The sequence below is a fragment of the Ascaphus truei genome, chromosome 4, assembly GCF_040206685.1.
Source record: "Ascaphus truei isolate aAscTru1 chromosome 4, aAscTru1.hap1, whole genome shotgun sequence".
NCBI classification, from domain to species: domain Eukaryota; kingdom Metazoa; phylum Chordata; class Amphibia; order Anura; family Ascaphidae; genus Ascaphus; species Ascaphus truei.
The window spans coordinates 371,313,876-371,328,043 of NC_134486.1; the positions used below are offsets into that span (position 1 = coordinate 371,313,876).

At 42.8% G+C, this 14,168-nt stretch overlaps 1 protein-coding gene across 2 annotated transcripts; it reads left to right on the forward strand.

Moving 5' to 3' along the window:
* The first annotated feature begins 618 nt into the window (after positions 1-618).
* MYCN (MYCN proto-oncogene, bHLH transcription factor) lies at positions 619-6,616 on the forward strand. Of its 2 annotated transcripts, none has more exons than XM_075598390.1 (3): positions 619-782; positions 2,004-2,838; positions 4,980-6,615. In XM_075598390.1, exons 2-3 carry the CDS (start codon positions 2,085-2,087, stop codon positions 5,630-5,632), a joined length of 1,407 nt encoding a protein of 468 aa, XP_075454505.1. In that variant the 5' UTR covers positions 619-782; positions 2,004-2,084; the 3' UTR covers positions 5,633-6,615. The 2 variants fall into 2 exon arrangements, with proteins under 2 accessions (XP_075454505.1, XP_075454506.1); XM_075598391.1 differs by lacking the exon at positions 619-782 and adding an exon at positions 967-1,092 and having other exon boundaries at positions 4,980-6,616.
* Positions 6,617-14,168: the final 7,552 nt, after the last annotated feature.

The window sequence follows — 14,168 nt, forward strand, 5'->3', positions numbered from 1 at the left end:
AATATTACATCTAATCTGTACACAAATCATGCATTGTATCATTCATGCAATACACCACACAAGGGCAGCAGCACAACCCACACACAGTCAAACCTCACACACAGATGTGACACACACGAGATGGTGAACTAATGCACATGAAAAAAAAATGCAAAGCAGAGGCATAGACACACAATACATCCCCGGGCAGATGAGAGACACAATGATCACACACACACACACCACTGCCTGCAGGCTGTGTGGCAAGCACCGTCCCCTGCTGTATGCAAAGCGCCCTGCCACTCACACACTCCCCGTACCACAAAAAAAGAAAAACCCTCTCCCCATTTGCATCAAAATTCAGCAGATAAAGCGCCCCCCGGGCGGCTGCCCCAACTGAGCCGGAAACCTATGGGTGATAAGCAGCAGTGTCACATTTCCCGCGGGAGAAAGGCGGGGGGAGGAGGGGTAGCAGGGGAGTTGGGGGGGCAAGTAAGGGCAGCAGGGGGGTGTTTGGCGCCAAAGTAAAGGCGCCTCCCCTGCCCTTTATGGAAGTCAGTGGGCTGGGTTTATGAAAGAGGAGGTGGGAGGAATTGGGTCTTGTCTGCCTCTCCTTACCCCCCCCCCCCCTCCTCCCGGGTGTGTCAGATATTTGTGTGTAGTTAATAATATGTAGCAGCGTGAAAGTGCATGCAGTGACAGTCTGCTGTCTGCCAGCGCAGGGTGGGGGGAGAGGAGCGGGGATAGGGGTTGCAGTTATCCCTCCAGCCGCAGAGGAGCAGTGACAAGAGCCCGGGGAAGAGGTAAGGCTGCAGCGTCCCTGCGCTGCTAATGCTCAGCAAGCAGCACGTCCGCTGTCATCCTCTGTGCTACCCTCTCTGTGTGTCCCTCTGTGTGATTACTGATGAGATCGCACCAGCAAAGCTTTTTTTCCAAATGACAGCGGGCTCAACCTGCTCCTGGATTTTTTTTTTTTTACCCTTCATTTTTTTTTTTTTTTTTTTGCAAACCGCAATCAAAATGATTTTACACGAGCAGGATTTGATCTGCATAGTGATCCCATTTGAAGACGTGATCTCACTTGCAGATGTATCTCGTTTGTTTGACAGTCAGGTAGAAACGGATTTAAACATTTTTTACTATATATTTTTTGGATTTTTGGTGTGTTCAATCTTTTTATTCTAGCAACGAGAAACCAATGCGTTTTTTTAACTGTTGCAGTCTTGCGTGTGTGTGTGTGTTTTATGTATTTTTTGCACGCCTGGCTGGGTATTACTGTTGCGTATCCAAGATGAGGACCTTGTTATTCCGTTTTTAATTTTTATTATGTGGTATATGCGCACATGTCATGTAGAAGCAGAGTTTGTGCAGCAAGATCAGGTCTGACTGGGTGGAAATTGCAAATGATTGGCGCAGAGCCATTCCCTGTGCAGCAGACACCTCCATACATCTTCTGCCTGCAGATCCAACCTCAGGCTCAATGCACACGCACGCACAACCCCAAACTTCATGCATACACATACAAACACAATTTCAAACTCGATGCACACACACATACACAAACCTCTGCAAATGCAACCCCAAACCTAATGCACACACATATATACACACAACTCTGCAGATGCAATCCCAAACTTAATGCACACGCATACATACACAAAACCCTGCAGATGCAAGCCCAAATCTAATGCACACACATACACAAAACTCTGCAGATGCAAGCCCAAATCTAATGCAGACACATACACAAAACTCTGCAGATGCAACCCCAAACCTTATGCACACACATGCATACACAAAACTCTGCAGATGCAATCCCAAACTTAATACGTACGCACAAACTCTTCAGGTGCAGCCTCAATCTTTATGCACACACAAAATATCCTTAAACTACATGCCTCATTCTTATTCCAGACTGCGGATTTTGCATCCCAAAGACACATCAGACACCAGATCTCTCCTCTTTGCTCTGCACTTCACCAGCATTGTGTCATTTCTGACTGTGGTGCCTCTTTCTGTTTCAGATCGTGGGTGGCAGTATCTTCTGCATCGATTTAAGCCCCAGCATTTAGTATATTACACAAAAAGAAAGGGGGATCTGGAAGATGCCTGGGGTGGTGAGTAAGAACCCGGACCTGGAGTTTGACTCCTTGCAGCCCTGCTTTTACCCGGACGAGGATGATTTTTACTTGTGTGGCCCGGACTCTGCTCCCCCAGGGGAGGACATCTGGAAGAAGTTTGAGCTGCTCCCCACACCTCCCCTCTCCCCGAGCCGGGCCGGACTGCAGAGTGACCCACTTTCTCCCGGCCAGGGGTACCTGCTGGAGTACGGGTTACCCGGGGATGCCTTGGACTGGGCTTCCGAGCTGCTCCTGTTGCCCCCCGAGGCTGACCTCCTGGGGGGCTCTGGTTGGGGTTTGCTGCAGGGCACGGAGCTGGGGTTGTCCCCCAGCAACCTCAAGTCCATCATCATCCAGGACTGCATGTGGAGCGGCTTCTCGGCCAGGGAGAAGCTGGAGAGGGCTGTCAACGAGAAGTTGGGCAAGGCTGCAGGGACCATGGAGGGTGCAACCCAAAGCCAGCCTTGCACCACCACCACTGCCAGCACGGTACCAGGGCGAGGAGAGGTCATGAGTAACCCCACCTCTCACTGTGTGGACCCGGCCGTGGTCTTCCCATTCCCTGTCAACAAGGGAGAGACCTGCAGAGTAGCCCAGGGTGGTGCTGTTGCTGCCAGCAGTGTGACTTCTTCACCCTGTACATCTACAACTGCACCAACCTCTGTTGCACCAGCCAGGAGCTGCACTCAGTCCTGCAGGACCAGCACCAGCTCTGGGGATGAAAGCCACAGTGACTCCGGTAAATATCCAATATGCCTTTATTCTCGCTGAGCCAGACTGGAAGATAGTGGGTCAGTTTGGTACTGTAAACCAACCCCTCTTATTGGGAGGGGAGGGGGGGGGGGCTGTTGAAGGGGTTATTTGACAAAGTATCCTCAATGCAGAACTGACACAGTGACGTGTGTGTGTGTGTGTGTGTGTGTGTGTGTGTGTGTGTGTGTGTGTGTGTGTGTGTGTGTGTGTGTGTGTGTGTGTGTGTGTGTGTGTGTGTGTGTGTGTGTGTGTGTGTGTGTGTGAAATATATATGTGTATATATATTTATTTATATACTATTATTTGTCTCTCTTTTCCACATGGGAATCAACTGTGGTAGATTTATTAATTAAATCCATTCTTATTAGTTGTTCCCTGGTGCAAAAAACAATAGAGGCTCCTGGACATGCTTGCTAAATCAGACACATTTGTTATAATTTTATGAGACCTCGATTTAATTCAGATCCGTTGTTGCCATGTTATTATTTGATGACAGCCTGACTGGTATGTTTTGGTCCAGCACGCTGAATAATGTGTGTGGAAAGCCATGGCCAATAAGGGTAAATGGTCATTGTGTTTCAGATTTCCTGGTGCTAACTGTCACTGTCTTATCCAGCCTTAGAAATTATATTTCCTTAATGCTTATAGGTGTCATTTTACCTCTTGTTCTGTTCTCTTGTTTCTTGGCAGGAGTCGTTTTCATATAGATAGGATTTTGCTGATCCTCTTGGGCTTATCTGTTGGGCCATGTGTTGGTTTGTTGATAATCTATGTTTGTGGTGGGATGGAGTTACATTATAGTCTTCCCTGTGCCCTGGAAAGTGACTACCTCCTAGGTTTTACACTGATTAACACACATGCAGATATGATCACATCTCTCATACATTCATCCTTAACAACAGTGTTAGTGAATTCAGGGCCAACTTTTGTAGCAGTCAGTGAAAACATTCCATAGCCAAGGTCACACTACATTTTTTACATACTGTGTAATTGGCATTTGATACAACAGTACATATCGGATTGAAAGGTATGTCCATTCCTTTCTGATTTCAGAAGTCCTGTAAACTCCATAGACAGCTGATACCATCTCTTCAGGTCACCAAGAGTTATTTTGCTTTGACCTTAAGGATGCAACACATACTGAGAATAATGTATAAGGAGGCTGGCTGTCTGCATTGGTTATTGAGCTTTAAGGCCAGAAGGTGGCAGTATTTTGTTGTTGTATTCCATTGTTTCTGAAAGGGTTTATTGAATTAGAAGGACCTTTTTTAGGCAGCTGAAGAAGCAGACGGGGTTACTGTATATCTACAGGTAATCCTATCATGTGAGTTACTAGTAGCAGATGCTTGGCAACTTTAACAGCAGGTTCTCAGGCAGAATTACAACACCATCTTTCCACCAAGCTCCTTAATCGGAGAGCGTCCAATTTATGCAACTGCCCTCCTAATTAGGGAGTAGGACACTTTATTTTAAAGATGCTATCTGAGAATCTCAGTGGCATGCTGCTAGAGGTTTAATCCTATCAATGCTGAAGTAGCTTGCATTGCATTTTCTGGTCTCGCCAGCAGTGACAGAGTTAACAGTAAAAACTGGCAATGTGGAAAATCTATTCAGTGTGTTTGCTAACTTCAAGAGCAGGGAAAAGTCGATTGTAAAACAATTGAGCTTATTTGTGCATGTAGGGCTATCACCATAAACTGCCTGCAGTCCCTTTCATGTCTGCGCCTTGACAGCTTTGAGTGAGGAAGCACTTCCTCCCAACAGCTGTCTTCTTGGCAGTAAACCAAATCTCTGGTTTAAAGGGGCCTAGAGATCTGAGCAGTAACACATTCTGCCTAAGAACAAATCCAGCGATTGTCTGGGTTTGCAGTCACAAGGGGTTATTCATTAAACTATGATGGTGTCGATCGGTGGGCACTACCGCACGAAAATTACCATTGGGAGTTTCCTTGCGACAGTGCCCTGATTGGCATTATTGCAGTTTAATGAATAAACCCCCCCTCGCCACAGTCAGACAATTTGTAGAATTAATGTATTGTTGCTCAAGTAGATACGTCAAGTGTTAACTGGCTTCTTCATTGTCCCAAGCACAATAAATAACATTTAACATTTTGTCCTTTGTTTTAGATGAAGAAGAAGAGGAGGAGGAGGAGGAGGAGGGAGAAGAGGAGGAGGATGAGGATGATGACGAAGAAGAGGAAGATGAAGAGGAAGAAATTGATGTTGTGACAGTGGAGAAAAGACGCACTTCGTCCAACAAGTCGGTTCCATCTCTCACAATTACCGTACGCCCTAAAAAGGCCAGCGCAGCCTCTGCAAAGACCGCACAGAACGAAGTGATTCTCAAGCGATGCGCCCCTGTTCACCAACAACACAATTACGCGGCTCCCTCGCCATATGTGGAACCTGAGGAGGTAGCCCCGCCTCAAAAAAAGCAGAAAAGTGAGGCCCCTCGCCTAGTAAAAAGTGTGATGCAACCAAAGTCTAAAAGCTCCAGTCCTCGCAACTACGACTCGGAAGATAGCGAGCGAAGGCGCAACCACAACATACTGGAACGCCAGCGCCGCAATGATTTGAGGTCAAGCTTTCTCACATTAAGGGACCATGTACCAGAACTTGTTAAAAATGACAAAGCAGCAAAAGTTGTCATCCTGAAAAAAGCCACTGAATACATTCATTCCCTTCAGGCCGACGAACAGAAATTGTTACAGGATAAAGAGAAATTGCAAATCAGACAGCAGCAGTTGCTTAAGAAAATAGAACACACACGGACTTGCTAAAAACCTTTTCTGTCCTGGACTCTCACTGCCACTTTGCACATTTTATTGATTCTTTAAAACAAGAAAAGCGTTTTGACGTTACGAATGTTGGTTTCAATTCAATCCAGTTCACTCTGCAGTTTGAAAAGACACTTTTTTTTTTTTGTTTTCTAGAATTTATTTTTGTCTGGTTTCAGAACAACTGGATGATTTTTCAAGGAGTTGAATAGACCGCCAAATTATTTACTGTACTCGTTTTTTGTTTTTTTTAAACTACTTTTTTTTTTTAGATGTTTTCTTAATGTTGGGAGCTTATTTTTTTTTTTTTTTTTTACATTTTTGGAGCTGCTGATCGACACCCAATTGTTTTTGTATAATTATTTTTTTATTTTTCTTTACGGTGTTCATATTGTAACTGATGTTACTTTAGGGGTTAGCACTTGTACCTCTGGGGAAATTTCTGTACATACAATTCAAACACTTTGCCTTTTTGTACATTTCTTGGGCTATGCGGGGTAGCTCTAACTACCAATATTAGACTGGAAGTTCATACCTAAGTACTGTAATACCTCAATGTTTGAGGAGCATGTTTTTGTATACAAATATCTTGTTAATCTCTTGTTATGTACTGTACTAATTCTTACACTGCCTGTATCCTTTAGTATGAAGCTGATACATAACGAAATTTGATACTTATATTTTCGTATGAAAATGAGTTGTGAAAGTTTTGAGTAGATATTACTTTATCACTTTTTTGAACTAAGAACTTTTGTAAAGGAAATTATTATATATGCCTTTTTTCTTAGCCTGTTTCTTCTTGTTAATGTATTTGTTCATGTTTGGTGCATAGAACTGGATATCTTCAAAGTTCTGTGTTTCTTTTCTTTTTTTTTTTTCTGTTCAAACAATGTACATTTAGTGCTGCATCTTATAGCACTTTGAAATACCTCATGTTTATGAAAATAAATAGCAACAAAATCATGATTGTGCTTCGTCAATTGAAACACTACAGGAGCAGATAATAGGACCCACACTGACTACTACTTTTTCAGCTAGCCCACAATATTGCAGATATACTTCAGAAAGACAAACCCGCCAATATAAGCGTATCATAAGTGTATATATACGTCACTATATGTATTCCAATGTTATATGGCCATCCTGATGATTATTTTCTGTGTGTGATATAACGGTGAAGGGAATGCAGCACTATGCAAATGCATTTTCAAGCACAAGCCCCTGCCCTGTAGTGGTTATAAGCTATTTTCTTTTGTTTCTCTGCCTGAGGCACGGGAATAAGAGACTTGCTCAAGATCACCAAGAGCTGGCTATGGGATTAAAGTCTGGGTCACCCACTCGTGATATTACCCATAGAGCAGGGATTCTCAACTCCAGTCCTCAAGACCCGCCAACAGGTCAGATTTTCAGGATATCCCTGCTTCAGCACAGGTGGCTCAGTCAGACTGAGCCACCTGTGCTGAAGCTGGGATATCCTGAAAACCTGATATTTTGGGGGGGTACTTGCCGACTGGAATTGAGAACCAGTGCACAAACTTTGTCCTGCCCTCACTGCTCGCGCCCCCCTCACCCTGTATCAAGCGTCAAATGACGCTGCGGGGTCATGTGACAGACGCAGCGTTGTCATGGCGATACTGTGTCAAATGACGCTGCGGGTCATGGTCACATTGCATGACTCCATGGCTTCTTTTGACGCCACCTTGCCATGACGACGCGTCACCAAACTGTCTCAATCAAGGTAAGTGAGTTAAAGAGGCTTTGCGCGGTCCCCTGGCATTTAATTTAAATGCCTTGGGGAAGAGCACGGGGCCCCTGTAACTGCCGTGCCCCCATCCCCCCAGTTTGCACTCCCCTGCTCTAGAAGACTCCTTAGTTCACAATGTTTCTTGGGTGAAGCAACATTTTATGATCTGATAAAAATATTTATTTTTAATGAATCAGTTGAGCAAACTATAGGACTATACAGTTTAACCCGCTTTCATAAATACATATCTAATTTTCACCTACACTGAACCCCTTTTAAGACATGTAACTCATTAGTTAAGCTTAGTCTGCCACGGACTGCACTTTTAACAGTGCTCACATTTGAATCCCTTTACAAAGGGAATGATGATTTTAGCCAATATGTGGTAAATCATTGTATTTGAGGGTTTTCTGTATTTTTTAATTTAGTTACTCAAGGTTTTTTTTTTAGTAGTAGTTTAATCTGTGCCAGTACAGCTTTACTTTGAGAGCATACCAGTTGCTTAACTCAGAATATGGTGTTACCTTGTGTAAGTAAAATGATTATAATATATAATTTCTTCCATATACTCCCTCCTGGCCCTTATTTGTCCAACATGATCATAACTGTGTGTGTGTGTGTGTGTGTGTGTGTGTGTGTGTGTGTGTGTGTGTGTGTGTGTGTGTGTGTGTGTGTGTGTGTGTGTGTGTGTGTGTGTGTGTGTGTGTGTGTGTGTGTGTATAGAAAGAGATATGTATTTATAGTTGCAGTATATAAATTAGCATAAATATTCATTTAAAAAATATATCCCATAGTAACACGAGTACGACAAAAGTTAGAAAACGATGAAGCACGATGCTTGTTGTGGAATCTTGTGATAGAGAATGTCTACCCTTCTTGAATGGAAAACAATGCATTTTACTGAACGTAAGATACAGCCAACAACCAATATTCTGTACTATTACCCTGACTATTCGAAAGGTATTACGTTATGATCTTTAGGCCCTGCCTTTGTAGTTATCACTGATATACTGTAGTTTAAAAAAAGGCCCATCTCTTTTGTGTTATTACATTAAATATTAACATAAAATGTAGCACAGCCATTTTCAATATAGTGGCCAAAATACATTGCACCATTGTTTAATCCAGGGGAGCGCAAACTTTTTTCCCCTGTGCCCCCCTGCCGGAAGTTCCCCTCCGTGTCCCCCCTCCCATCTTACCTTTGCTTCGGCGGCGGCGTCATGAAGTCACGTTGCCATGCCAATGTAATGTCACATGACCTCGCGGCGTAATTTGATGCCATGGCGGCGCATGTAAGAAGCTGCCGGATCCAAGGTAAAGTGAGGTTTACAGAGGCCTTCACTGCTCCCCCGGCACTTAATGTAAGTGCCTTCGGGAAGGGTGCGGGACCTCTGTAAACCCTGCGCCCCCCGCAGACAATCTCCCCGGGGGGTGGGGCGCGCCCCCAAGTTTGCGCAACGCTGGTTTAACCGGTTTAGCGCCCAAAACAAACTTGGCACCAGGTAGCTAAGGCTGCTCCTGCAAGTCACGATTGTGCTTGAGTAGCGGTTACGTGGTCATCAAGTTACCTGCAGAGATGCGCACGGAAGAGGAGGGTCCACAGGAGTGAGCAACGCCATCTCCCCTAGAAAACTAGCAAAAAGCGGATGGCAGTCACGACATGTTGCAATGGTCACCAGTGCGCAGACAGGTGACGTCCAACGAAAGTCATCAATGCACTCGCTAAAAGAATGACTGCTTTCCAATGCAACTTCATCTACTTGTAGCCTGTGTACATCTTATCATCTCCATCGTTACAGCACAGGTAACTCCTAACGCCTGAGAAAGATGTATTTTTGATTAAATTCTCCTGTCTGCAAAACAGGTGCAGAAAACGTACCCTGCATTTAAAGATAAAGCTGATGGTTTTGTGCACTAGTTTTGCCCCCGTTTCTTAGTCCAGAGATTTTGATAGACCCAGGGGTATAATAAATTGGATGCATTTACACTCCCAATTGTGATTTTAAAAAAAACACCTGAGAAATGGAACCTATATTAGTGCATTTATTCTCTTTATACCAACTGCTCGGTCATCATTGCTATTTACAGGAGAATAAGCTGAAGTGCGGTGAGAATTCAGGAATCAAAGGTTCATTACCATTCAAACAGGCGCTAAGTGTCATAGAAGTTGACCATAATTATTACAGAGTTTTTTTTGTGTGCCGCAAATGTTCTTTACATGAGTAGATTTGTAAGTGAACAATAAAAAAAAGGCCGTATCATATTTGGAAACGATTAAGTAGTACTTATCATCTTGTAGTATGATATGTCAATATCCGCAGAGATCAGGTAACCATGGTCGCTGAAGCGTAAAGAGATTTCCTTTACAAGCGAGGGGAACTAATAAAGTGTTTGAAGTTCTGTTTCACTCAAATGATTGAGATCAATCTTACGATATCTATAGAAGTTCATGTTTTATGTCCTTCTTACCACTTGTGTTCTCAGGGCTCTGTCCCACAGGATTGAATATCATAGATTTACCACGAAGTAATCTCTTCAGTTTTATCATCCTTTCTTGGCTCTACAGCAAGGGGTGGCCAACTACGGTCCTCAAGGGCCACCAGCAGATCAAGTTTTAGGAAAACCCCTGCTTCAGCACAGCTGCTGTGCTGACGCAGGGATATCCTTAAGACCTGACCTGTTGGTGGCCCTTGAGGACTGGAGTTGGCTACCCCTTGCTATACATCATTGTCATGGAATCATTCAGGAAACCATATGAACCAGAGTTCTTTAGTTAGGTGATGGCACAATGTGTATTAAAAGTCACAACTTGACAGTATTTCCGAAAGGTAAACGCTTCTTTTTTTATTCACATACAAAATACAAAAAGGCAGGCATAAAAACAAGGCCAGGATAAATGATTTGGCTTTGGAGAGTGTAGGGAGCAGGTCGCAGGAGAAAGTTTATCAGTAATTAAGGTGATGTCAATTAGTAAGGAAAATCATTTAAAGGCTTAAGTAAATGCTATTTAAAATTCAGGGTGTAAATTGTACTTTTATCTACACCATTACATGCCTTACTGCCTTGCAACAAGGAGTTGAAAATCACATGCAAATACAATGTGTATTTTACATTGTGTAATACATTTCCTTGGATCGTTGTGAGAATTCTTCATTGGCTGATTTTAATGTAAGTAACAGCTGAAGATGAGACTCACAAGTAGAGATCTCCCAGTTTGATTTGCAGAGTTCATCAGGAAATGTGATGTTTCTTTTTTTCTCTCTTTCTAAAAAGCTAATTTCCGCCCATTTCCTGCAATGTCCACATGCGTTCACAACATTTTAACAATGGAATAGACAAGGGACACTTAGGTGTAGATTCACTGAACAAGTTGATATTGCTATTAAAAATGAAAGGTTGCCCATTACAATGTGTAATTAAGTATACAGTAAAGTAACACCCTATTCATTGAAAATTATTTATTCATAAATGGGTGACGATAAGAAAAATGTGTTAACTATGCAGTAAATAGCTGCACCATTGAAATAAGTGTTAAACATTGCATGTGCAGTGGGGGTGATATAGGATTGATCACAAAACCCCCTGACAGAAATTTAACCCCTTTGATGCCAATGAGACTACCTAGGCCAGCCCTCTGGTAGGGGTTAATGACTACTAAATATATATATATATATATATATGTATAAAAGGAAAGAGAAAAAAACAGGCGCACACCTAGTGCATTACCATAATAAAAATTGTATTAAAGGAACATAAAATCTTTCAAATGCCCACTCACAAAAGTACAGCAATCAATAGCATGTATGAGATAGGCTCTCATGTGCCAACAGCTCGATCATCAGCGTCCGGCTCAGGTCAATGGCGTCGTCACGTGACCCTCCTTCGTGCAGCTGAAACCGGAAACGGAATATCTCGCATTCAGTGTTCAGCGAGAGAGGTCCCTCCGGGAAACAATGCCTTGAAAATCCTCTGTGTAGTTGTTTTACGGCCGTGATGACACACACGAGAGCCAAATTCTGACCGCAAGTAGCAACAATGTTCGTGGGGAAATGGCGGCCGCAATCTAACCACGCCCTACGCGTTTCGTCATCGATGATGACTTCTTCAGGGGGACCCTCTAAACGCCCCTCCATGATATTTATAGGGAGATAATTACACATATTTAACCAATATATTAATAAATTAATCAATTAATCAAACACACATGGTAAGCATCATATACAACAAGTGAAAACATGTTATATTGTGAGGACCCCATCGAGTACCAGAAAAAGAAAATGCAGATTAAATTTCTAATCATATAAATGTTATGGCTAAAGATTGAAAATAACAACCATAATATTACAATCTTAAATAGAATATTAATATGTTAGTATGTAATCTAGAGAATTAGAAATTAAGCTTCTATTATTTAATTGAAGTACAAAAAAGATATACAAAATGTATGTTACAAAGAAAGAATAATAAAAAGGAAAAAGTGGTTGTAGCTATATAATAAAGTTGTGTATCTATACAATAAAAAATATTTATATTTCGTTTAACTGTCATGATAAGATCTAAATGACCAATGTTTAACTAGATATTAATTGTAACTTAATTAGATAGAGATATCAGATAGTGAATACCCCTATATCAAATGAATATTGGATATAGTTCAATTCTAAGGGTGTCAGGATCGCCTAGACCTCCTGCCTAGCCATAGCTTCCTTGTCCACTGGGTGTGCTGCTGCCTTCTGTTGGCACTGGGTTCCTCTGTCTGTCTGTCTTCTTGTTGCTCCTGTCTCTGTCCTTTATAGCTTGCTTCCTGTCTGTTGTGTTTGCCTTTGCTTGAAGTCAGATTCCTAATGCACATGCTTCTGATATCCTGATCTGTTTTCTGTACCTGTACCATGGAAGTCTGTTCACAGTAAAAGCCCTTGCTGGTATCTGGCTTGTCCCTGTTTGTTCCTGTTCTCAGTCCCTGCCCCCAGACCTGTCCTTGCTCCCCTGTCCTGTTCCAGTCTCCTCGTTGCTGACCTCTGCTTGTTACCTGACTTCGCTACCTGCCGCCTGCCTCGGACCTCTGCTTGTTACCTGACGTCGCTACCTGCCGCCTGCCTCGGACCTCTGCTTGTTACCTGACATCGCTACCTGCCGCCTGCCTCGGACCCCTGCTTGTTTCCTGACTGCGCTGTCTGCCGCCTGCCTCGGACCCTCTGATTCTGACCCCTACTACGCTTCCTGCTGTTCCGGCCACCGATATCCTACCCGCCACAGGAGTCTCTCGTGACAAAGGGTCAACAAATATATTCTATGAAACCATTGACTTCAATTTTTGATTAGTAAAAGTTGAAAATATGCCCCGAAATAATCGGGGTCAATGCATATATATTAATGATTATGTATATATATATATATATATATATATATTGCTTGGTCTTCAGCTTTAATATATTCCTTCCAGTAACTACCCCCCCCCCTCTTTGCATACCACAGAGGCTGATCACTTATCCACTCTACCCCTGCCCCAACATCCGTCACCCCACTCTACAAGAATGGTAGGTTGTGGTTCACATACACAGGAGTCTCCCGTGACAGAAAGCAAAGGCCACTTCTGGATCTCGCTGGAACAGATTCTCTGCCTTCCTGCTTCAGCAGACCCCATCCGCTTGGAGGAAGATAAGTACTTTTTTGTTTTTGTTTTTTGAAATCCCAGTTGGGGATCCTGAAGGTTTTGTTGCTGCAAAGGTTTCTGCAGGGTTTTTGTGCCACTTTCTCCCTGAGAAGAATTCCCTTTAAAAAAAAAAACCCTCCCTGCAGTACCTGTTTTTGCCATTTTCAGACTTTCATTACCTGGACAAGAATTGCCTCTGCATTGTGGGTGGGCCACTGCAGATTTTCAGACTCACATTTCTATTTAAGACGGTTACCTTGATTTACTGCTTTCCCTGGTTGGACCACTGCTGTTCACAGGGTCCACATTTCAAAAGACAAAAGTGCTCCCATTATTTTGTTGCTGCAAAGGTTTCTGCAGGGTTTTTTTGTGTGCCACTTTCTCCCTGAGAAGAATTCCCTTAAAAAAAAAAAAAAAAAAAAAAAAACCCTCCCTGCAGTACTTGTTTTTGCCATTTTTAGACTTTCATTACCTGGACAAGAATTGTCTCTGCATTGTGGGTGGGCCACTGCAGATTTTCAGACTCACATTTCTATTTAAGACGGTTACCTTGATTTACTGCTTTCCCTGGTTGGACAACTGCTGTTCACAGGGTCCTCATTTCAAAAGACAAAAGTGCTTCCATTATTTTGTTGCTGCATGCTTTGATTTTCTTGCATCTATAGTTTTTCATATGATTGGTTCTAAGGTTTCAGGTTTACCTGCAAGTTCCCCTAAAGTTTGTTTCTCTGCAACATATGATATCCCTACGCCTGATATCAAAGGTTTCAGATTCAACTGCAGGTTTTCTTTGTCTACATGATATCCCTACGCCTGATGCCTAAAGATTCAGATGTAACTGCAGGTTCTCTCTGTCTATATGATATCCCTACACCTGATGCCTAAAGATTCAGATATAACTACAGGTTTCTCTGTCTATGTTTTTTCCTTGCATTTATAAATCTCTGTGACTGATGCTAAAGTCTCAAAGGGTCAGCTCTCCTATCTTGTGTCTCTCTGTGTCTAATATTCCTGTTGTTCATTCTAATGCTTCTGTTTTAAAAACACATTTCCTCTTTACTGGTTTCTTGGGAAGTGTGGTTTAATTATGGCTCCCACTCAAACAGTCTTGAGCAGTATATGTGAACACAGTACTACTGATT